At 42.7% G+C, this 20,584-nt stretch overlaps 2 protein-coding genes across 2 annotated transcripts in view; both read left to right on the forward strand.

The window, feature by feature from the left end:
* Window positions 1-3,212, forward strand: part of atp11c (ATPase phospholipid transporting 11C (ATP11C blood group)) — a 29,289-nt gene extending 26,077 nt beyond the window's left edge. The window contains exons 19-29 of the mRNA XM_079556047.1: window positions 26-292; window positions 378-555; window positions 632-734; window positions 815-960; window positions 1,053-1,112; window positions 1,359-1,486; window positions 1,589-1,724; window positions 1,810-1,875; window positions 1,981-2,084; window positions 2,636-2,792; window positions 3,122-3,212. Coding sequence (XP_079412173.1) covers window positions 26-292; window positions 378-555; window positions 632-734; window positions 815-960; window positions 1,053-1,112; window positions 1,359-1,486; window positions 1,589-1,724; window positions 1,810-1,875; window positions 1,981-2,084; window positions 2,636-2,792; window positions 3,122-3,211 — 1,435 coding nt within the window. The 3' untranslated portion in view covers window position 3,212. The remainder of the gene's footprint in view (window positions 1-25; window positions 293-377; window positions 556-631; window positions 735-814; window positions 961-1,052; window positions 1,113-1,358; window positions 1,487-1,588; window positions 1,725-1,809; window positions 1,876-1,980; window positions 2,085-2,635; window positions 2,793-3,121) is intronic.
* Window positions 3,213-4,009: 797 nt separating this feature from the next.
* Window positions 4,010-20,189, forward strand: mcf2a (MCF.2 cell line derived transforming sequence a). The gene is made up of 29 exons (XM_079556049.1): window positions 4,010-4,895; window positions 5,115-8,155; window positions 10,902-10,970; window positions 11,045-11,159; window positions 11,321-11,411; window positions 12,683-12,802; window positions 12,975-13,091; window positions 13,163-13,312; window positions 13,406-13,518; window positions 13,641-13,755; window positions 13,864-13,983; window positions 14,062-14,253; window positions 14,330-14,521; window positions 14,591-14,762; window positions 15,897-15,973; window positions 16,051-16,136; window positions 16,412-16,478; window positions 16,580-16,695; window positions 16,909-16,978; window positions 17,059-17,151; window positions 17,230-17,322; window positions 17,394-17,522; window positions 17,587-17,808; window positions 18,738-18,830; window positions 18,901-18,979; window positions 19,068-19,131; window positions 19,284-19,438; window positions 19,896-19,993; window positions 20,149-20,189. The coding sequence occupies exons 2-27, from the start codon at window positions 8,038-8,040 to the stop codon at window positions 19,417-19,419; spliced, it is 3,009 nt and encodes a 1,002-aa protein (XP_079412175.1). The 5' UTR covers window positions 4,010-4,895; window positions 5,115-8,037; the 3' UTR covers window positions 19,420-19,438; window positions 19,896-19,993; window positions 20,149-20,189.
* The last annotated feature ends 395 nt before the right edge of the window (window positions 20,190-20,584 follow it).

Consider the following 20,584-nt stretch of genomic DNA (forward strand, 5'->3'; position numbering starts at 1 on the left):
GCATTATTTGTCATACATGTAACAGACTCCAGGAGGAAGCAGCAGAAACAATGGAGGCTCTGCAGGGTGCAGGCATGAAAGTGTGGGTCTTAACGGGGGACAAAATGGAGACGGCAAAATCCACCTGTTACGCATGCCGTCTGTTTCAGAAGAACACAGAACTGTTGGAGCTAACCGTGCGAACTCTGGAAGATGAAGTCCGAAGGCGTGAAGAGAAACTTCATGACCTTCTGGTGGAGTATCATAAGAAGGCTGTACAAGATGCACCCCCTGTTAAAGCAGGCGTCACTAGGTTCGGCCCAAGATTCCCCCAGAGTTCTATTATAATGGATATCAGCTTATGTTTGATTGAATGTCATTTACTCTGTGTTTTATAGGAGCTGGTCTTCTACTAGCCAAGATTATGGGTTTATTGTTGATGGGGCCTCTTTGTCAATGATCCTGAACTCTTCCCCAGACTCAAGCAATAGTCGCTATAAGAACCTATTTTTGCAGATTTGTCAAAACTCTACTGCTGTGCTTTGCTGTCGCATGGCTCCTCTGCAGAAAGCACAGGTCAGTTGCTGAAGGATGAAATTAACATTATTATGATACAGTTTAGTAAGTGTTTTCTTTGTTTACTGGATTTAAGATTGTTAAAATGGTAAAGAACTCCAAGGGGAGCCCAATCACGCTCTCCATTGGCGATGGTGCAAATGACGTTAGCATGATTTTGGAAGCCCATGTTGGCATTGGTGAGAAAAGAAGTCTCAAAGCTGACCGCTTATAACAATGGAGAGTCCATCTTTGATGAAGAGTGATTTTTCTCTTTCAGGCATTAAGGGGAAGGAAGGTCGTCAGGCCGTAAGAAACAGTGATTATGCCATTCCAAAACTAAAGCATCTCAGAAAACTCCTACTTGTTCATGGTCATCTGTATTATGTCCGCATTGCTCACTTGGTGCAATATTTTTTTTACAAGGTCAGTTTCTGTCTTTGGTTTTCCCATTGTTTTATTATACATTGTATCTTAGTAGTCATTGTAAGCCTGTCCTCTTCCCTCTGTTTCTGCAGAACCTTTGTTTCATCTTACCTCAGTTTTTGTACCAGTTTTTCTGTGGATATTCGCAGCAGGTGAGTAGCTCCTAGTGGCTTAGAGTATTGAATTAGTGTCACTTGTATACTCCTTTACTTTCCATAAATGTGTCCCTCCCTTTGGGGTAGTTGAGCCTATTTTTGTTTTATTTTGGCATCTTTCTTATGGAAGATGCTAAATTCTTTTTCCCTGTCCATTGAATCAATCCATATGTAGGTTTCCCCCGTTTTAGAACTTGTTCCTTACCATGGTCTTTCCTTTCCTTGCCGCTCCATTCTTGTCAGCCCTTGTATGATGCAGCCTATTTGACGATGTACAACATATGCTTCACTTCTATGCCCATCCTGGCCTACAGCCTGCTAGAGCAGCACATCTGCATTGAGGTTCTGTTGGACAATGCTACCCTCTACAGGTAAGATCTATGAACTACAACTGTGTTTGACGTGTCTCTCTGCTTTAGTTTTATTGCTATTTACTATTGTATTGTTGGTTTCCCCCTCATTAATGTTCATAGAGAGATTGCCAAAAATGCCATGTTGCGTTGGAGGCCCTTCCTATACTGGACAGTTCTTGGACTGTTTCATGGGCTTCTCTTCTTCTTTGGAGTTTGGTATTTGTTTTGTAACCCAGCTCTGCAGGATAATGGACAGGTGTGTGCTTTGAATGTTATTTTTTTAATTAAGGTATTCATTGACAGCCTAAAAGTGATTTATTCATTTAACTTTTCACATGCAGGTTTTTGGGAACTGGTCCTATGGAACTATTGTTTTCACTGTGCTTGTCTTCACTGTTACACTGAAGGTAACCAATGTTAACTACTTCGTAATTGATATAAAAATGGCATCACTCATTTATATGCATGTACATTAGTTTTATTTCTATAACATGCTCGCCTCTTATCTTCAGCTCGCTCTGGACACCAGACACTGGACATGGATCAACCACTTTGTCATTTGGGGTTCCCTGGCCTTCTATGTGTTCTTCAGCTTCTTCTGGGGAGGGATTATATGGTAAGAGCAAAGCAGAACTCTGTGTAGAGGTCGACTGATATACCGATATATAGGTATTTTACTATGTCGGCTATCGGCCGAGCCCACCCACAACTTCCTAGACCTCAAGGGGGCTGAGAAACATCACCGTGATAGACGGTACCAAGTTTACACGTCGGATCATATTTTATGTATTTGATGTTGCAGACTTTTGCGTATATCTTCGCAACCATAAGAGATAGTAGAGACTTCTTCTGGAATCTTATTTTTGTCTTTCATACTAGCTCCCTGTGAAGTAGCTGCTAAACATGAATGTCCTGGATAAATCAGCCCTTAGCCCTTAGTAAAGCAGCCCTTGTTTTTACAGTTCCACGCTGACACATTTTCAAGGTTGGAAGCATCATACACTAAAGACAAAACATTTTAAAACATCAGCCAAAAATGTTCGTGCATATCGGGCCAATACCAATATGCATTGGCATTGGCCTTAGAAAAAACCCTGTTCGGTCGACCTCTAATTTTGTGTTCATTTGTCCTTTTCTGTGTGAACTAAAGGCCTCTCTCATTTGTAGGCCTTTCCTGAGGCAGCAGCGCCTGTACTTTGTGTTTGCAAACATGCTGAGTTCAGTCTCTGCCTGGCTGGTCATCATCTTACTCATCCTGCTCAGCCTCCTGCCTGAGATCCTGCTGGTTGTGTTCCGCAAGCCCCGTGGCCCCCACCTTCGACAGGTACAGCCGTGTAACTGCGGTGCCTCACTACAGCAACGACACAGACATTTTAAATACTACTGTCAGACATGATGTACAATTAATTTGATTTCAGGAAAAGTAATATCTGTTATTCAGGATGGCCCACCAAAAACAGATTCAATTAAGTAATATAATGTTGTAAATGTTGGGGCTAGTACTGTGTGACTTTTCTATTTTATTCCATTTTCCCCAAAACTATTTTTTTCTTGGCACAAAAATATGATTCCTACTTTAATCTCCTCATACCTTTTCCTTGCTCTGTCTCGATGTCTTATTTCCTGTCTGTGTGTGGACGTGCTGCCCTAAAGATGAAACAGCGCCTTCCTTCCTCTGGGACCTCCACTATCTTCATGTTGTCGCAGACCGCTAGCTCTCACAGCTTCTCATGGACTGACTGAGGTCTCTCTTTCCTTGCTGCCTTCAGTTATGTCAGCCCACAGTCTGCTTGTTTCCCACCTGTTGTCTTCTTCCTCTCCCACTGTTAGAGTTAATTTCCCTATCCTGAAGAAACCTTTGTACACATTTTAGCAGCCAATATCTTTGGTGACTCATAAAAAACCTCAGTTCCTTTATGGAGACATTGATCTGTGGCTAGCACGTTTCCAACATTTTAAATGACTTGGCTGAGCCAGCAGTGAGGAGCAGGACCAGACTCTAAATACGTGCAGTCAGCCTATATTTCTGTGTGTACTGTATCAGTCAGTGTGACCTGCTGCTGCCAATAATGCTCTACTGCCTGCTGCCTTGGCATGTCCTGTAAATGAATGCAGCACCTCCAAGCACCAAACAGTTCCTGCATGAGGCTCAAGTCAGCTGCCTCCCTTTGGACCCTCAGAAAACCTTGCAAGACCTGCCTTTGGTCTGTGTGTTTTTGACGGGTAACTTCAGATAATGTTAAATCATTTTGTGGAATTATGGCATTCGTGTGGTAATTGTTCCAAAAAGAAAGTTCTCAAAATAATGTATTTTCCTCAAACTCTCCAGCTCTGTCTGTGTACATACATGTGAATGTCTCACGTGTGAATGGCTGTGTGGCAGTGTAGTGTGTCATCAGTGTCTTTTGCCTTGCCCTTCTAGAAAGAACTGGTTGAATCGAGTGTGGGGGGACTGCCGTCTCCCCGATCCTCGGCCAGGCCCCTGCTCATGAGAACCTTTTCAGATGAGTCCAGTACTGTCATTTAAACAGGTATCAGCCCATGTTTGACATGGGACTTGCAAACTATGCTCCTTATCCTCCTCCTTTTGGCCCAAAGTTTAGTCTAACCCAATGAAAGCAAAGTGTAAAAGCATTTTGGCCACAGACAAGACCTTGTTATTACAGCAACTTCTGTGTTGTGTCATACTGTAGTATGTATGTGTTGGCTGGCTGAAGAGATGCAGATTTGAGAGCACAGTTCTTCTTCATTTTGTCGATTGGCACGCTTACTGCAACGCAATAGTACACATTAGAGCAGCTACAAGGCCACATGCGCCTTTTCAGCCTCCCTTCTTTAGCCTGTCTGTCCTGCTGCATGTGCTTCTACAAACCCAAATGAAAACAAGTTTACCGTCAGTCCATCTGTGTATCTGGTGAGCAGTGAATGTGAGCTGGTGGCTATGTTTGTGTTGTGTATTAGTTGGAGCTGGTTGGGGACGAGGTCTATATCATCACATGATTCAGTTGTTGTGTGCCATGTTATGAGCATGCCTAAACCTGTGTTGTTCTCTATGTGCGTATTGCTCTTTGCCTATGACATTTGAGTCACCAAGCTCACTGCATGATATGACTTTATAACTTCAAGATGTGGGTATTACATACAAGGGGTAGACACAGACAGCATTCAAAAATAGCTTTTATGATTATGTTTGTAAGTTGAGTTCCTGTAGTGACTTAAAAGCCTGGAATGTTCCACAGTGAGGCTTTAACAAGATGAAAGTATGTAAACAATCATAGGAAAGAAAGCTGTTTGTCCACCCCCTGTAGGTATCTCCAGATTCCTGCTCTGATAAAGTTCACCAGTACCATAATAGTCAGGCGTGATTTAACCTGCGTTTCCATTTCTCCCTGTAGCCTTCAAACAGTGGCCTACTACAAACGTCCAGGTAAACCTCTAACAAACCAAATGTGTGTGTCTGCTCACTGTGGGGTCTAAGCTTCTGCAGATCACAAAGGGAAAGGATCACTAATCACGTCTGTTGTCTGGTGAAGGGTTGCTTTAATCATTTTTTACAGCCACATGCTTTTAACCTTAATTCTGGGTGATTTCCTTGGCTTCTCCTGAGTGTTTCTGCATTAGAGCTGAAGTCTGTGTTGTTTTGCAGATTGCGCCCGTCACACCGCTCTCCTACAAGAGTCTGAGGGAAGGCGACTAAACTTCGATCCGGTGACGCCTCGGAGCGCTGGGTCACAGCTGCTACAGAAGAGGAAGAGACTGTCCCTACACAACAAAGACAGTACCTGATCAGGAGGAAAATGAAAATGGCAGCGCAGTCATTTTGATGGGCTCCTGCTGCACCTGTTTTTGTCCGTCCTTCTCTTTTTTAAAGCATGCCCTGGATTTTTAAAAGGCTAAGAGCTAATGGGCATGATGTTTTTATTTTATTCTTTTGTATACAAGCTACAAACTGAATGCAAACACGACTGCCTTGATGGTTGCTCTGTTCAACTGCAGTGAAGGGTGAAGAAGCAGTTGTAAAATCTACTCCCAGATAGGTTCACATGCATGAATGGCCCAAAAGAAGGCTACACCTCACTGATGCTCAGGCACTACTCTGCGAGTTTCAAGATCCGATTTTAAAACTTATTTTCAATCATAGCTTATTTCTAACTCATTGACTTCATTCATACTTGCAAAGTGAAAAGTTACTTCATAGATATAGGCCCAGTAAGACTGTTAGAACAGTGTACTTTCTGAGTTACTAAAGACTTGTTATGTTAAGTTATAGATGAGGTTCTTTTGCCTCGTCCACACATTTTGTTTATGCAAGAAAATCATAGAAATACGTAGAATCCTGTCTATATTGTCTTGAGGTTTGACTTCACTCTCAGAGAATATTTAAGAAAATTCAATACAGAAATTAATATATGTGCCATGTAATTTATGTTTATTTATATCTTTTATGTGCTTAAATTAACATGCTCCAGGCCAAAAAGATGACATCAGGCACCAGTGCGGACACTGTCAAACTGTTTGTTGTTTTGAGTGTGTTGTTTGGTGTGTGCTGGTTAGTTAGAAACAAATGAAACCAGGATGACTTGAAACTTAACTGTTTTCTGCACTATTCAAGGAAACTGGTTCCTTCGTTGCTTGAATGGTCATAAAGTTGTCAGGACTCGTACACGCCTGAGCACATTGTTGATTACCACAGTTATGTACAAACAAATGCACATGTGCACTAAAGCCTAAATGAGGTATTTCTGTTCTGATCATTTTAGTTCACTGAGGCAGGTTTTAGATGGAGATCTGCTATAGTTAAACCACTGTGAGGCTCTTTTGCTCCAGACTGGAGTGTCAGGCCTTTCTGTGTTATGTACCGCTTTAAACATTCCATTTACACATGCCAGCATTTCACACTTAGAGCATGTTTTCTTTATCATAAACATTTTATTGTCTCTTTGGCTCAGTTATTGCTCATTTTTACTCAATTTAGTTTTGTTACATGTATCTATTATTTTATGCCAGTTCATGTTGTATGTCTGAGTCAAAACAGGCAGCCCCTGTTCAATGTGCTTTTACTATCATTTATATTCTGACCACTTCCTCACATGCTAAACCTGGCTGTGCAGTTGACTTGCCACCTGAACACGTAGGATCTATCAGTCCATGGCACCGTTATCGAGATCAAATGACCATTAATAACTGCTGCTTCCTGACATTTCAGACTGCACTGTGCCAGAAGAGCGGGGCTGCCTGCTTTTTTTCTTTTCTTTTTTTTAAAGATTGACAAACCTTTAAGTGACATCAGAGATGCTATTTTCAGAGCTTATATCTATTTAATTCTAATATTTTGCCTGCCAAAATAAAAATACAAAACAAAAGAATGGTATGTATTTTTAATGCAACTTTTTCCAACCATTTTTTGTAAGAAAATTAAAATGTTTAAAAATGTGGAGTGGTTCCAATGCTCTGATGTCTTGGGGAGTGATAATATCCCAGCGAGGAGTGGAGGGAATGTGCTGTGGTGCACTGTGCTTGTAAGGACACTCTCCAAAGCTCTGAATGTACCTCTTGTGGACCTGTCTGTAATAAAGTCAAACATTTGGAAGACTTGTGTTGGTGCTTTGTTAAACCAACACTGTGTTTGATAGAGGGATGTTTGTCTGTGTGGGTGGCTGGCCTGTGCGTCCACTAAGCAGATGCTGTGCAGTAATGAGAAGGTTGAGAGGCTAAGCTGGATCAGCTGAGTGGCTGCGAATCCGGTTGGCCACTGCTCTGCTCCTGCTGCATGTGGCAAAAAGGAATGTATGCATAATCTGTCTCCACACTGGTTTAAATGAATTTCTCAGTCCATTCATAGCTTTGGGCTGAGCAGAGAGGGCCTGCACATACTATATGGCTCAGTGCACAACGGCCCCTTTCATATTTGTCCTACTGTTTGAATGTGATTGTTGTGTGTTGAAGGCTGGCTTCACACTGCTCTAAATTGCTCACTTGTGGGTGGCATCGAGTTAACAAATTACAGACTTTCTGCCATAACTACATATACTGTATACATGTTCAGTGTCAGGTTCTGATTGTGTGTATGATTAGATCTGGTTGAAAGAGAATAAAGTGAATAGGCATAGTGGAAAGGTGGGAGGGACTTGGCAGTGTGTCACGAGGAGACTCTTGAGCAGTGCACAGAGCAGAGTTGCCGCACTCCGCACAGGGAGAGAGGGAGAGAGAGAGAGAGAGAGGGAGAGGGGAGGGGCAGCAGTGTCCAGATGGAGTCATGTTTGTTTTGGACTCAGAGACTGCTGCTGGGAGCAGGTTGTGCTTGTCTGAATTAGCACATCTGCAGAGGTGAAGGAGCATCTGACAGTGTACAGGGGACATTTGTTTGTGCTTCTGTGGACAGTACTCAAAGAGGCCACTCTATGCAGCTCAAAGTCAGAAGAGACTCGGATTGGAGGTGAGCGCACATCCCACTGCTGTCAGCACTGCAAACTCTTGACTATGGCGGACTATAGGACTCTGAGGAGGAGGAGGTAGGCCTGGTCCAGACTGTCCCCTCTCAAACTTGTCCCACGGACCGTGTGAGCGGAATGGGCCCGGCGTCACTGCAGGAGGAGAGACACATGAAGAAAGACAAGCCCAAAGGAGAGATGGACAGTTACCACAGTCTGTTGCAAGCTTCATCTCAGCTCCAGAGCACTCTGCAGCGTGAGTATACAGCACTCTAGTCCTCATCTAACCTCTGTTTGCTAACTGCCTGCAGTGTGTTTCTCTCAAAGTCAAGTTACAGAGTCATACATGAAAAATCCTGCATTTAACTCCAGTATTTTTCAAGGCTGCCCTTACTACACAATGTCCCAAGTCAGAATTATTGATAATGCCAGTTCCTGCTGCTTTTTATGCAGAGTGGGCCATTGCAGGGATTATGTCAGCTATTTTAAGCCAACATAGATGGATTTTTTTTTGTTTTTGTAAGCAGACTGTGGGCAAGTATCTGTAAGCATTTCGCTAATCTTCAAGAAAATCCGAGAGCAATTTCTTCAAAAGATACAACTTCTGGCTTTTGTACAGCATTTTACAACTACAATTAAAATGGGCCTATATGGCTGACAGCCTGTAGGATCAGCTGTCTCCGAGCCTAATGTGATTACTATAGGGACCTGGCAGCCTGATTTATTGTTTAATTGATGGACTACTGCATTCCTCTGTCCTGTTTGGTCTTTGTGTATCACCAGTACTGTGGGCGCAACTAACTCTGCAACTAAATATCTATTAACGCCTGCTCAGGCTGTGTATCCATTCTTTGTTCAAATACATCTATAAGAATACAGGGCACATAGAGCAGGAGTCAAGTCATGTGAAGTGTGCGCCGAAGATTTATTGTTATTGATCGGATTGGCTGTTCTGTCCTTTATGTGTTTTTTGTTTTGTTTTTTTAATCTAAAGCAATGACTGTATTTCTAAATTCAGTGGATGCAGTCGACATGTCTGTGGGCAAAATGAAGGATTTGCTTCTCTGCAGGGATTACATGTTTGTATTTGCACAAAACAATCAGTCAGAGGGGAACTGGTGACCTGAAAAATATGGAATTACTACACCGACTGTCAATTGGGCACTAAGGCCAAAACAGAGGGCTTTTAGTAATGTAATTGATGGAGATACTGAAAATCTACAAAGTACAAAATAAGAGAATTGGAATAGGCTTCGAATTGTCTGGGAAGCACAAGCTATTTGCAAACATAACCACTGGTCAAACATTGATTTGCCGATTTAAAAATAAACTTACGTAATGTCAAGATTGTGCTGAATAATTTGTTTATCTGTAATGTGAATATTTAGTCTTGGAGCTCAAATAGACACAGAATTACAACTGGGAGACATGGTTTGTTAACATGTCAGCTAAGGCCAACTATGACAAATGACTCACACGATACAGTTATGCTGTGTTACATAAGGTTTTAGCCGCTTTAGCTTTGTTTTGATTTTGTGAGGTATTGTTTCTTGTACACCATCTAATAACATCTGCAGGTTCATGGACAGGTTATGGTCAGGTAGACATGCTAAGTAATCCAGTCTGTGTTTGGTCAATGTTATCCCCCATAGAAGAAACTTAAAAAGGTTCCTCACGGGCCTATGTTTCCCTAGATAAGGTCATAATGGACATTAAATATACATGCTGCCACCGTCTCGCATGCTTCCGCTCTGTAGCTAGCTACTCATATCAGGCCTGTCTACCAAAGGTCTAGTGGCTCAGAGCATAAGCGATGATATAACGGCACAACTGTGACTGAAACTGAACCCTGTGTACGTCACAAGAATGGTCAGTGTGTGTGTGTGCCATCTCTGTTACACACACGCATGAAATATTCAGCAGGCGCTCCAGAGATGGGAAAGGTTCGCTGCCAGGCTCAAGGACACACTTTATGCCCAAATATATTGAAAGTAAATCAAGTTGCTTACATGCTTTAAAGTTATGAATAAAGCAATGAACTCACAGTAGAGAACAAAATCTTCTCACAGGCAAGACCTTGAGACTTCACAAGGACTTGAGAACTCATTCTTGATATCCGCCCTTTATCTGCTTCGTTTGAGGGTTCACACTTAACTGTTACTAATAAAATCTGCCTAATTTGCACAGAGCATGACAGAGACTGGCCAATAGGAGGAGTGGTTGGTCTGTCTTTGAGCAGAGAGCAAAAGCACCAAATAGTAAAATAATTTCTTTGAAGTGGGAAATTACAATTTGTTTTCAAGTCACAGCCACCCCTAAACCTGTTCAGTGAAACTGTTTGCTCAACACGTATCACAGATCTGACATACTGTTTTGTAAAATGAACATGTTTTATAAGATGAACAAGTTGAACTAACCTAGTAATTACAGTTTAGCCAGGATTAAACATTTACACAAAACGCTAGAGTAAGAAAGCTAATGCACTCTGAGTCCTCAATGTCTTGAACGGAGACAGGATTTATGCACGCAGTCTGCCCTTAAAGCTGCCCAGTGAGTAATAGGACACACTAAAATTCACCCTTCTAAAATGCTTTAATTTGCCTCAAATCTAATGTGGAAAGAACTCTTTGGTATACTCACTATGTTGATTTATTTGCCTGATGACAACACAAGAGTTATCATTACATATGCTGCGATTTTTGAAGCTCACCACCTGAATCTAAGAGTAGTATTTGTGAAAAATACATTAGATGCGCCGATCATCTAAATATAAAGCCTTTTTATCGATTGTGACCTCACTGCTGTTCTTGTTTACATTAGCGTGCAGTATTTCCTCTGAAAAGTGGAGAAATGTGCTCATAAACTTATCCCTGTGAAGAACTGGTATGTTAGAAATGTGTTAGGAATGAGCTTGAACCACAAAAACCTCACATGCTCTGCTCCCTTCACTGTTGCAAACAAAAGATGAGGTTTAAGGTCTTTAAATGTGTGTCTTTGTTCAGAGGTGGCAGTGCCTGTCAGCATGAAGGAAGTGGGAGGCTACATAGAGAAGCAGGTGGCCTACCTGTCAGGTGAGGCTGTGGTTAAACATGCTGCCCGCTCTAAAGCTCTTCAGAGGACTGTTTATGCTTTGTGTTATTTGCAGGGGGCTGTGGGGAGGACTCTAGTGTCATAATCACACTCCCAGAATGCTCAGCATTCACTGACATTCCTGATGAAGCTTTAGCCAAAGTGTTTACATACCTCACGCTCATCCCACGGTAGGTTTTTCTCTCTTTTCTGCACTGCACCAAGCACCTGTACAGCTGGGTTAGGAATCAGCATTTTGGTACAACAGAGGAAAACAAATAAATAACTGTTGTAACTAAGCAATAAGGAGCTATGCATTAAATACCAATGTTTGAGTATGTCATCTTTACAGAAAAAGGCAACCAGGAGTCAAGTTCATCATCATTTTAGATCGAAGACTGGACACATGGCCATCCATCAAAAGTGCACTGGCAAGAATATCAGTGAGTTTTACATTTCCTTAGAAATCAATATTCCTGCAACAGCCTAAGTCCTACTAACGTGAAAATGAGCCATGCTGCTGTAAAGAGGCTGCCTCCATAGAAGTAAACCGTGAGCTGTCTATGGTGCTGAAACACAGCTGCACAGACGCACAATGCAATGCAATAGCAAGATGTTCCCGGCCAAGTTTATTGCTTCAAAAGTGTGACTCAGCAGTAGCTGCTGATGATGACGCGCCGGGCCGAGCAGATGAGCAGGAGAGCGGAGCCATAGGGAGGGAAAGTTTGCAGAAGGGCAGCAGCAGGCCGAGGCGGAATGATACAATTCTTTGTCTGGAATTGCGATCGGAAATATGAAAATGGCCGGTAACACGAGGGCTGACCGCTTTAACCTGCCGAGGATGCCGCGGATCCGCAGAAGCCCGGTAACGAGCAACATTTGACAGAGACGTGGCGGAGTTGAGCGGGAAGTTTCGGGCGGGCTGGCACTGCGGCAGTGGCACTGCGCGCTGTAGCATTGCAGTGCGCGTTTGCTTAGTCATGCGATTATCTCCCGTGCATGTGATGTGTGTGAAATGAAATCTAAACTGGCTGTTCTCGGCGAGCCGTGCTCGGTTATTCCGAAATAGCGCATGATTATTGATCTTGTCATGCTTCAGGGCGACTGAAAGTCATAGGTGTTGGTAGAAGATAAGTTCGTTTTCTTCTTCTTTGGGATATTGAGTTGCCTGTAAAACATAATTTCCCCACTTAAGTGTAACTCGCGATAATGATTTACCTACAGGCTTTTTTTTTTAGGTCTGTATAGACCATTATTGAAAAATATAACTAGCAGCATTTCCCAGTCAACTAAACACTAGCCTATTGAAACTCAAAATCAGGTTCAACAATGTCGGTTGGATTTGTGGTAATAGTAGCTCAGATGGTCGAGCTGTAGTTAACCAGAGGGTTGGTGGTTCAATACTTGCTCTGGCCGGAGCATTCTGTCTGTCCTTGACAAGACACTTCACGCACCTTGCCAATGCATCGAGCTCATGTGTGAGTGAGTGACTGGAGGCAGTCGGAGCGTTCGTTGATACACGTCACAGCCACATCAGTCAGTCAGCCCCGGGCAGCTGTGGCTACAGGAACAGCTTATCACAAATATATAGTGAATGAATGGTATAATTTGAGTCTAATCTAATGCACAAGTACTGTATTATTACGTATGATTAAATGCACTCTAACTAGTTAATGTTTTAACATCTGGTCATCTCATGATTTGTTTTATCGAGGCATCCTTCCCTGGCAACCTTCACCTAGTCCTGGTGCTGAGACCCACCAGCTTTTTCCACCGCACTGTCACAGATATCGGCTTCCGCTTCAGTCAAGAGGACTTCATGCTTAAGATGCCTGTAAGAAACAAAAACATGTCCACCACATGGTACATATTTTTAAATTGTCAACATTTCAGAGACATCATTATTCAGACACTAGATTTAGATGCATTGTATAATCTAACTGGCCTGATGAAATATAGTGTAGTTAAGTATGTGAATGCTATGCCTTTCCATGTGTGTCCTTCAGGTGGTCATGCTGAGCTCAGTGACTGATCTTCTGCACTACATTGAAGAAAATCAGCTCACATCGGAGTTTGGAGGCACCTTGGACTACTGCCACAGTGACTGGATTGTTTTACGAACTGTAGGCAATACACAGACTACATAATATAATTGTTCTATTAAGTGAATTGAATTTGATAATATATTATACAGGCGATCGAGAGTTTTGCAGTGACAGTCAAGGACATAGCTCAGATGTTACAGACTTTTGGCACTGAGCTTGCAGAGACTGATCTACCAAGTGAAGCAAAAAATACAGAGTACCTCCTTGAATCTCAAACCAACAAATACAGGACCCTTAAAGTAAAGCTTTTATAACTCTTTCATTACTCTTACTTACTACTGTGACTTTTTATGCTGAAAAGAAAGTTGAATGAAGCAGTATTTGCTTCACAGGATGCAATCCGAACTGTGTCCAAAGAAGGCTGTCATCTTCTCTCAAATCTACAAGCCTCTGGAAAAGAAGACTCTCACTGGGATGTGCGGCTGGACAGGGAAACTGTGCACAGGTAAGACATGTACAATACATCCATCCTTTTACTAGCACTCTGCTCTCCATCTCCATATTTTTGGTCAAATCCTCATATTGTTAACATTTTAGACTAATGTCATTTGTGCTGAATGCCTATAGGCTTCTTGCTCAACTCCAAGAGATGGAGTCTGCCTTTGATGGTTTCTTTGAAAAGCATCACATGAAACTACATCAGTACCTGCAGCTTCTGAGATACGAACAGAGCTTCCAGGAGGTAACTGTTACTTTATGCCGCTACATGATAACGTCTGCATTTACACCAATGGTTGCTGAGTCACAGCGCCGTATTTCTTATTTATGTTTATCCTCCTCTATTTGTCAGATGGAGCTGTGCTTGGAGCATCTCATGGCTCAGGAGAAGGACCTACCTTCCACTGTTGATAATCTGCCTCAAGCAGAGCAGGCTCTGAAGAAGATGGATGGCCTTCAGTCAAATGCCCAAGTACTTTGAATTTCACACAGTAAATAATAAACAAATGCTTAAAGGTTTATGCACTGAATGTCCCGATTGTTCCCGCAGGATGTGATGTCCCGGGCCCAGATCATAATCTTGCATGGACACCAGCTCTCTGCAGGTCACCATTATGCCATGGCTCTAATTATGCAGCGCTGCAATGAGCTGCGGCACTACAGTGATACACTAAATGCTGCTCTCAAGAACAAACACACTCTCCTTCTGCAGGCGCACCAGCTGCTCCTGTGTCTGGGAAAGGTATTACAACAGTAACATTTATTAGGCCCATGTGTTTATGCTAACACCCTCTTCTTTGCACCCTGTCTGTGTTTAGGCCCAGACTTGGTGTGATGATGGAGCTTATCTGTTGGCCAGTCAAGTTGGGAATAAGCACCAGTCTAAAGAAGGGGCTCAGTCTGCTCTGAAGGACATTGAGAACTTCCTACAGGGGATGCCCTCAGTGCTGAGCTCTGAACCTGAGATTGTAGCCATGGAACATGAGGCTGTTATGACACCTCATCTGCTGGTCAGTAATGTGATCTCTGTGCTGACACTTTAAACATCCAAGCTCAATGTATTTGGTATACTTTTACAGAGTCAAATTAAAAAAACTTTTGAAAAATATGGAACAGTTCAACAAATGATTCAGAATCGGCAGAAATGTTTGAGGAAGTTGGCAGACAAACACATACGACCGGTGCAGCTAGTGGCCCCAAGACCTGAGAACTCTCCACGCCCCAAGTCCCCTCTCTTCTCCCCGAAGAACAGTACGTACTATGGTCTCAGACACTCATCGTTATTATGGAATAACTGTTTCATTTGGTTGGCCGTAAATAAGGCAGGTCTCTGTCTCGCTCTTGCTTTCTCTTGTTCTATATTTTGCTTTAGGCACCATTCCTAAATTAACACATCACAGGTCTATAGTGAGCTGGCTTTAGGCGGTGCTGAGGAGGCTGCAGGGTTAACCGGAGCCTTAGCAAACAAGCTGAGGAAGGGAGCGGCTCTAATCAGTCCCCAGGGACACACCTGACTCCTGTGTTAGTTAGGCAGCTGCAGAGACATGCTATGTGCTTCATATATGCATTAAAGCACCTTTCATCTCTCTTTGTGTCTTGGGGGAGGTTGCACAAAGCTCACTACATACTGTGATACCCAATTAGAACCATGTGTTGTGTCCGTTTGTTGTTTTTTTTCATCCTAGCTTTCTATCCAACAAAATTGTCAGTGTAAAAGGAATATTATCCTTTTAACATTTGTTCTTTTTTGCCCATAAGGGCCTCACACACATTAATTAGATAAACGCAAGAAAGACATTTTTTTGTGCTTGGAAAAGCCTTTGAGGTTAGTTCAAAACTCCTGGGAACAGCCTCTTAAGAGGGTAGATGAAGGGGAAAGTGGTTTGCTTTGATTGACTTGATCTGCTACATACATGCACACATGCATATAGATCTCTGATGAAGATGTAATGGGGCACATAGAAGCGTCCCACCCTCACACAGATTCAGTGGAGCTGGCCTTGTAATGGAAGAGTTCTCCTGTGGAGATCAAAAGGACAGTACCAGTAGTGCCAAGGTTCTCCTCTAATGCTCGTCTTTAGATCTGCTCACACTGCTCACCTTTTGAGAAGCTTCCTATTACCAATAATGATAGCAACTGCCAGTCATTGTTGATTAATATTTCACACAGCTCACAGAAAAATATAGGAAGGTCATGAGGAGGGCAAATGAAAACCTATGTGACTTGCTAGTGGAGCAGTTATGGAAAACCGTGTGTGATTTATACTGATATACTGTAGGCTCCTGAATGAGTCGTATAGTATACTAGTATATCTACAAGCACGTGCTGTCCTCTGTATGTGGCTGTTTTTATCAGCTCCTGCCCTTATGATGTGATATTTATAGGTGAGGGTCTCAAGTTCACTTTTGACCTTTCACTACCTGGAAAAAGGGCATCGCGGAAGAACCCCAACACCAGAAAGGTATAATTTTACAACCGAGAAAAGATTACGTGATTTCATTCTTCTCAGACTGTATGATCCTTTAATGTTGCCTCTAGATTGAAGTGATCCATGACTATCAGGAGAGTCGCAGTTGTGTGTCGTACAGTCTGGAGGGAGAGGACAGCCCAGAAGTCCTAAAACGGTGAGATGGTAGGCGCATTTCCATAAGGGACGTGAGTGAATGAGAGAGAATGCACACTCGAGCAAAAACATCCTTTTGGACCAAATCCTCGACTGTTTTTGTGAGTAGCCGATGTAAGCAAAGCATGGCTCGCACATCAGCGACAGTTTCTTATTGGACTCATATCAAGAATAAATAGAGTGAACTTTTAAGTTTCGAAGCTGCCTCCCTTTGATGTAAAATGAATACAAAAACTTGGCCTTTTTTTTAGTCTCCTATGTGCTTCCTCTGTACAGGCATGTGATGAGGGAACTGATAGAAACTGAGAGAATCTACGTAGAGGAGCTTCTGTCTGTGCTATTGGTAAGAAATCCTGTTCCCTGTTGCTGTTATTGTGATTTAAATCATAAAAATTGTGTGTGTTTGTGTGTGCATGTGTGTGTTTGTGTGTGTGTGTGTCACAGGGGTACAGAGCTGAAATGGAAAACCCAGCTTTGTCAGGCTTCCTGCCTCCGGGTCTCTGCAGCAGGAGGGACATTCTCTTTGGAAATATGCCTGAGATCTACAATTTTCACAGCAGGCAAGTGAATGATGCTAGTCTCCTAAAAGCATTAAATCATAACTGTGATTTAACAATTATTTGGCAGGTTTTATAGCTGATTATGTGGACGCTGCAACATGTTATCATGTCACTTACTAAGCAAACTAACAGTTACTGAATAAAGAGCCTGTGCCGTTGTGTCAGACATAATTGTGCATATTGTCAGTTTGATATGGCATTCTCTGTTTGTAGAGTTTTCCTTCAAGATCTTGAGTCCTGTTTGGAGACACCAGAGGCTGTTGGGGCCTGTTTTCTAGCGCATGTAAGAAGATCACTAAAATAATGTTTTTAACACCAAAGATACACTGACATTTATCTTTGGTTGCTCACTATTCTTTGCAGAAAAACAGTTTTCAGATGTACGAATGCTATTGCCATAACAAGCCACGTTCAGATGCACTCTGGAAGCAGTTCTCTGACTGTGCCTTCTTTCATGTGAGTCTTGTTTTTTATTACAGACCGTTATCCTTGGTTATTTGTCAAATTCTAACAAGACCTTTTCCTTTCATGAAGGATTGTCAGATAAAGCTAGAGCACAAACTGAGCCTCGATTCCTATCTACTTAAACCAGTTCAGCGCTTAACTAAGTACCAACTTTTGCTCAAGGTGAGCACTTCTGTCATTTATTTTCATTATTGTATTGTATCTTTATATTTTGGTTTCTGTTGACTGTCTAGGAGCTTCTGAAATACTGTAGCACTGAGTCAGAAGCAACTTCAGATCTACATGGAGCTTTAACTGCAATGTTGGACTTGGTCAAATCAGTCAACGATTCCATGCATCAGATAGCCATCACAGGATATGAGGTAATCTGTTCCAATGTTGAAGCTGCTGAATCAAATGAATAATGACGGTTGTTGGAGTGTACAGGGTGACCTGTGTGAGCTGGGCCGCGTGCTGATGCAGGGAGCCTTCAGTGTGTGGATCAGTCACAAGAGAGGAGCCACTCGCATGAAAGAGTTTGCACGCTTCAAGCCCATGCAGCGGCACCTCTTCCTCTATGAGAGGGCTCTGCTCTTCTGTAAGCGCCGCGAGGAGCACGGAGACGGCTGTGATAAGGCGCCTTCCTACAGCTTCAAACACTGTCTAAAGGTGCTGCTCTCTCCATGTACTGTCTGTGTGAGCAGAAGATTGCCTTATTTTAAACAGGCGTCCCTGAATATCATTGTCAACGCTTTAACTCACAATTAATCAAAAGATAATTAACTAATTAACCATGGATTAATCGCATCATATGGGGACACGTTCCCTGAACAAATTGCAAATTGTAAGCAGTTGGGCTTTTCACATGGTTTTATTAAATTGATAAAATGATAATAACATTTATGTCGTCACAATATTAATAATGAATACAACAATTAATAAAATGAGCTGTGATTAATCCTAAACATTGAAATTCCAAAAGTGTGATTAATCCAATTAAATTTTTTTTTACAAACTGTCATCTGTAGGAAATGATGATTGGAAGTGTTGAGTAAAAGACGAGTGTTAGAGAATTAACAATGGTGTTCGAGAGGGAGAGGCAGCAGTCTGGATGTCTAATACAGGAGAAGTTTATTTACCATAGGTGCGGGACACGGAGACATGAACTCGAGACATTGCGTTACTCCTACCATTCAAGTCTGTCTATGCTTCCACAGAAAAAGGATAAATACCCTCTCAGAGCGTCATACTGATACACAAGCATTCAGGCTATGAATGACAGAGACAGTACGACTGTACAGCCTGACCCAGTATGATAAATAGCGATTTAATGATATCCTCTAACAATGCCCATACAGTTATACAGTGCTTTCGACAAACAGTGTGTCACTCTTGTGGCGTCCTGCTCTTCCACCTGTTGTACATTTGGCTGCAGAGTAACAGATGCTGCTCTTGATTTATTATTTAGTCTGATTGGAGGAAGCAGTGAGGTGGGGGTGGTGTATGGGAGGGTGCATGTGAGTATGTCTGTGACAGTTGTGCTACATGATGTAACACCTGTATGGCGCCCCCTTGTGTGACTGTATGTCTTCTGACAGATGACAGCTGTGGGGATCACAGAGAACGTCAAAGGAGATGTCAGGAAGTTTGAGATCTGGTACAGCGGCAGGGAGGAGGTGTATGTGATACAGGTAGGCACATCTCAGCATCAGTAAATGGCACAGGGGTCTTAATTCTGATGCTGCTGGGATTGTTGTGCAGGCTCCTTCACCAGAGATAAAGACAGCATGGCTTAATGAGCTGCGCAGAATACTAACAAACCAGCAGAAGCTCCTAAGAGGTACGGCTTTACTGTAAACTATTATTCACTTTATTATTTTTGTATTGTCTATGTACTATATTTAAGTGAGTATTTTTTTTAACCACAGATGAGGTTTATCATCATGGCCCCATGATTGAACGCATGCAGCTGTCTCCTGCGCTCTCAGAGAGGTTAGTGGCTCTTTAGGCACAATATGTTTGTTGAGGGGCATGCTGATAGGAAACACATGTATGGTTTTCACCTCAGCTTCTTGTGTGTGTGGGCTCACTGTGTCCAGTGCTTTTCGGTTGCCTCACCCTCCTGCTCCCCTCCCTCCCTGCAGGGGCATGCGTCGATCCAGAGGGGTCCCAGGGCGCTGTGTGCCGGGACTGGCTGTGTCTCTGTCTGCAGACCTGTTTTTGTGCCTTCGTTCCCAAAGCCCCCAGCCGCACCCCTGCCACCGTCCTCAGCGCCACTGACCTGCCCTGTCACTCAGGGGTAACTCAGTCTGGCATGAACCACCAGGCCCTGCTTTGTGACCAAGCCAGAGCTAATGTGCATCATGTCACCTGCACATAATCAAATTCCATTCTGGCAAAACCAGTGCTTTTCCCCAAAATTAAAATCATATTTTGTGTTTTCATCTATTAACATTCATAAATGTGTCTCTTCATTATTTTGCCTATTTGCTAGTAACATCTGGCTCATCAGGCTCCACCTTTATTTTTCAAATGAATATCTTTCATTTTTGTTTGAGGTGACGTTAAATTCTGGCACACAACATCCTCATGAGAGACCTGGCCATAGCTGCTCTGTGCTGCCCGACTCCTGAATGGTGGCTCTATCACAGGAGTGGTCCTGGACACTGAACATGTGTCTGAGGATGATCTCTGTGAGTGCTGTGCTTAAACCCCTGCACTGTAGTGACACACCTGTTTCTGTGTTGTTCTCGCAGCAAACAGCAGAGGGCGTCGGTGAGCTCTGAGGACACAGAGTCAGGCCGGAGCAGTCCTAACCATCAGTGTCGTTCTCCAAAGCAACAAAACCGCAGGAGTGAGTCATTCAAATGAACACTAAATATAAAGGCACTGCACACGCAGGTTAGAAATGACTGAGGTTTGATTCAAACCTTTAAGGGGTAATGGGCCTATAAAGTTACAGAGTTACCTAGTATTTATGTCAATATAAAAACGTGTTTGCATTTCTAGGTTGGCCAGGAGCTCATCAAATGTGCGAGGCTCTGGAGGAGTGGCCTGCTGAATGCGATCCTTTCCAGCCATCAGACACGGAGGAGGGCAGTACGCTGACACTGGTAAGATCCTCACAAACATCAATAATGTAAGTGTTGCATTTATTATTGGGAAATATATATTTTTTTATGTCTTAGACTCCAGGCAGATATAAAGCTTTGGCGGACTGTAGTCAAAATGGAACCAGCAGTGTCCTAATAAAGTCTGGAGACATCCTTCAACTACAGCAAGAAGACAAGCACAGTTTATGGTGAGTCTATTGTCCTAGGCTTAGAGCAGGGGTTCTCAAACTTTAAATCAAAAGGTCTGATAAAAACAATTCACAGAACTCAAAGGTCTGAACATTTTATTTTTTACAAAATCAAAAGTGCTCATTGCACTAAAACTGTAAACA

Source organism: Gobius niger (genome assembly GCF_951799975.1).
Source record: "Gobius niger genome assembly, chromosome: 5".
Taxonomy (NCBI): domain Eukaryota; kingdom Metazoa; phylum Chordata; class Actinopteri; order Gobiiformes; family Gobiidae; genus Gobius; species Gobius niger.

Coding starts and splice junctions, on each gene's coding strand:
- mcf2a (XM_079556049.1), top strand. CDS start 8,038: ATGGGCCCGGCGTCACTGCAGGAGGAGAGACACATGAAGAAAGACAAG. Junction 11,412..12,682: donor GTGCACTGGCAAGAATATCA/GTGAGTTTTACA, acceptor TGTTTTATCGAG/GCATCCTTCCCTGGCAACCT. Junction 18,831..18,900: donor AGGAGGTGTATGTGATACAG/GTAGGCACATCT, acceptor ATTGTTGTGCAG/GCTCCTTCACCAGAGATAAA.